Source organism: Bos javanicus, chromosome 19 (assembly GCF_032452875.1).
Source record: "Bos javanicus breed banteng chromosome 19, ARS-OSU_banteng_1.0, whole genome shotgun sequence".
NCBI classification, from domain to species: domain Eukaryota; kingdom Metazoa; phylum Chordata; class Mammalia; order Artiodactyla; family Bovidae; genus Bos; species Bos javanicus.
Window position 1 is genome coordinate 25,472,062 of NC_083886.1, and position 2,688 is coordinate 25,474,749.

General features: G+C 48.4%; 1 protein-coding gene across 1 annotated transcript; it reads left to right on the plus strand.

Annotated features, from left to right (window-relative positions):
* The first annotated feature begins 906 nt into the window (after positions 1 to 906).
* On the plus strand, positions 907 to 2,466 carry LOC133231589 (olfactory receptor 3A10). The gene has a single exon (XM_061389952.1). It carries the CDS (start codon positions 1,045 to 1,047, stop codon positions 1,990 to 1,992), a length of 948 nt encoding a protein of 315 aa, XP_061245936.1. The 5' UTR covers positions 907 to 1,044; the 3' UTR covers positions 1,993 to 2,466.
* Positions 2,467 to 2,688: the final 222 nt, after the last annotated feature.

Sequence of the window (2,688 nt, forward strand, 5' to 3'; positions counted from 1 at the left end):
TCCAGAACAAACTCTTATTTATGTGAACTTAAAACAGGATATCTTTTTTTGGGCTTCCCTTTTCTCATTTTAAAATGATTAGCTATCTTCAAGAATTTCTGTGAAATTTCAATGGAGTAAAATATTTGACAAAAAGTTTATATTCAAGTAAATGTTGGCTTCCTATTTTTTCCTCCCTTCTTTCTCTACTTCCTCCCTTCCTTTTATCTTCTTTTCCCCTTCTGTTATCCTTTTCCAAAGTCCTGATGCTAGTTAGTAGTAGAAGCTTGTTTATAACACAAGCATCTGGACTCAACTCCACAGCTCTTTCCACTGTGCTGAGTTGTCCTTATATACCAGGAGAAAGAAAGGGAGAGAGAGAGACAGAAGGAAGGAGGGAAGGGGGGAGGAAGGGAGTGAGGGAGAAAGAGAGAGAGACTGTGAACGTCTTTGTGTAGAGAAAGAACTACTTAAGGCAAATTGGACCACAGGACCCGAGGCACATGGAACCTTGCATGACCAGGCAGAGTGGGGATGACTGGAGAAGTAGAAGTAGACAGATGCATTCAGGAGAGAGATGAACCTCTGCTCAGAGCAAGGCTGAACTCTTGTCACTGTGTCATGAGACACTGTACTGTGTCACTGCTGTCGATTCATACCCAGATTGGGCATGCCTTAATGTTAACTTAGAAAAATCCATCTGTGATGATATTTCCTAAGGTCAGTCACTCTACACTGATACAACCTTCATAGCTGTCAAAATAGTGAAATCCTTCCATCTCGTTTTGATCAACAGCCACCATCCTGGGTCCTCAGAGCAGTTTCCTCTGTCCCAGCCCCTTTCTTGGGATCCTCTGGATCTCAACCTGAGCTGGAAATTCAAGAGTTAATGTCTAGCATTGTAAGGGCCTTGGGGATCCTGCTCAAGCTCTAATCCAGTATCCATTCCATCAATAAATGTACGTGCCCTGTTATCCCCAGCATCCAGCAGACACAGATTAAGTACCTCTCTTCCCCTTTCAGCAGGTCCACATTTTCTCACTCTACATCACTCAGAAGTGGCCTATGGAGCCAGGTGCCTGGGGCAACAAGACTGTGGTCACTGAATTCATCCTTCTTGGTCTAACAGAGAACATAGAACTGCAATCCATCCTTTTTGCCATCTTCCTCTTTGCCTATGTGATCACAGTCGGGGGCAACTTGAGTATCCTGGCCGCCATCTTTGTGGAGCCCAAACTCCACACCCCCATGTACTACTTCCTGGGGAACCTTTCTCTGCTGGACATTGGGTGCATCACTGTCACCATTCCTCCCATGCTGGCCTGTCTCCTGACCCACCAATGCCGGGTTCCCTATGCAGCCTGCATCTCACAGCTCTTCTTTTTCCACCTCCTGGCTGGAGTGGACTGTCACCTCCTGACAGCCATGGCCTACGACCGCTACCTGGCCATTTGCCAGCCCCTCACCTATAGCATCCGCATGAGCCGTGACGTCCAGGGAGCCCTGGTGGCCGTCTGCTGCTCCATCTCCTTCATCAATGCTCTGACCCACACAGTGGCTATGTCTGTGCTGGACTTCTGCGGCCCTAACGTGGTCAACCACTTCTACTGTGACCTCCCGCCCCTTTTCCAGCTCTCCTGCTCCAGCATCCACCTCAACGGGCAGCTTCTTTTCGTGGGGGCCACCTTCATGGGGGTGGTCCCCATGGTCTTCATCTCGGTATCCTACGCCCACGTGGCAGCCGCAGTCCTGCGGATCCGCTCGGCGGAGGGCAGGAAGAAAGCCTTCTCCACGTGTGGCTCCCACCTCACCGTGGTCTGTATCTTTTATGGAACCGGCTTCTTCAGCTACATGCGCCTGGGCTCCGTGTCCGCCTCAGACAAGGACAAGGGCATTGGCATCCTCAACACTGTCATCAGCCCCATGCTGAACCCACTCATCTACAGCCTCCGGAACCCTGATGTGCAGGGCGCCCTGAAGAGGTTGCTGACAGGGAAGCGGCCCCCGGAGTGAGAAGGCAGGGGTGTCGAGATGCCTCTCTCTCCTTGAGCAACCCCCCGCTTTCTTGTGCTGAAGGCTTAGTTGTGGGCAGGAGGATATTCAAGGGTGGACTAAGAAGGAAAGTAGATAATTCAGGCCAGGGTAGAATGTGGTTTGCCTTGAACTGGGGAGAAAGGCTAAAGCTTAGAGAGGAGAGTATCTAAATAACTGATGAAAGATGGATTAGAGACAGATGGGAGAAGGGACTTTCCTGGTGGCCCAGTTGCTAAGACTCCATGTTCCCAGTGCAAGAGGCCTGGGTTCAATCCCTCATCAGAGAACTAGATCCCACATGCCGCAAATAAGACTTCACAAGTCCCAACTGAAGATCCTGCCTGCCGAAATGACGATCAAAGATCCTGCAAGTAAGAGCCAGCACATCCAAATAAATATATCAATATTTTTTTAAAGGACAAATGGGAGAAAATTATACTATGGGTCAGGAAGTGGGACACAAATAAATTATGTTGTATTTTTAAAATTCAATGACTGTTCAGTTGAAATACATTAAAAATATTAATTAAAATGTTTGTCCTCACCCATTAAAGATAAGATATATTTGTATCTTAGGGCTTCCCTAGTGGCTCAGATGATCAAGTGGCTCAGATGGTGGCTCTGGCTGCAATGCAAGAGACCCAGTTTCGATTCCCGGGTTGGGAAGATCCCCTG

Excerpts from the sequence above, each read along its gene's own strand:
- LOC133231589 (XM_061389952.1), top strand. The coding sequence starts at position 1,045 with ATGGAGCCAGGTGCCTGGGGCAACAAGACTGTGGTCACTGAATTCATC.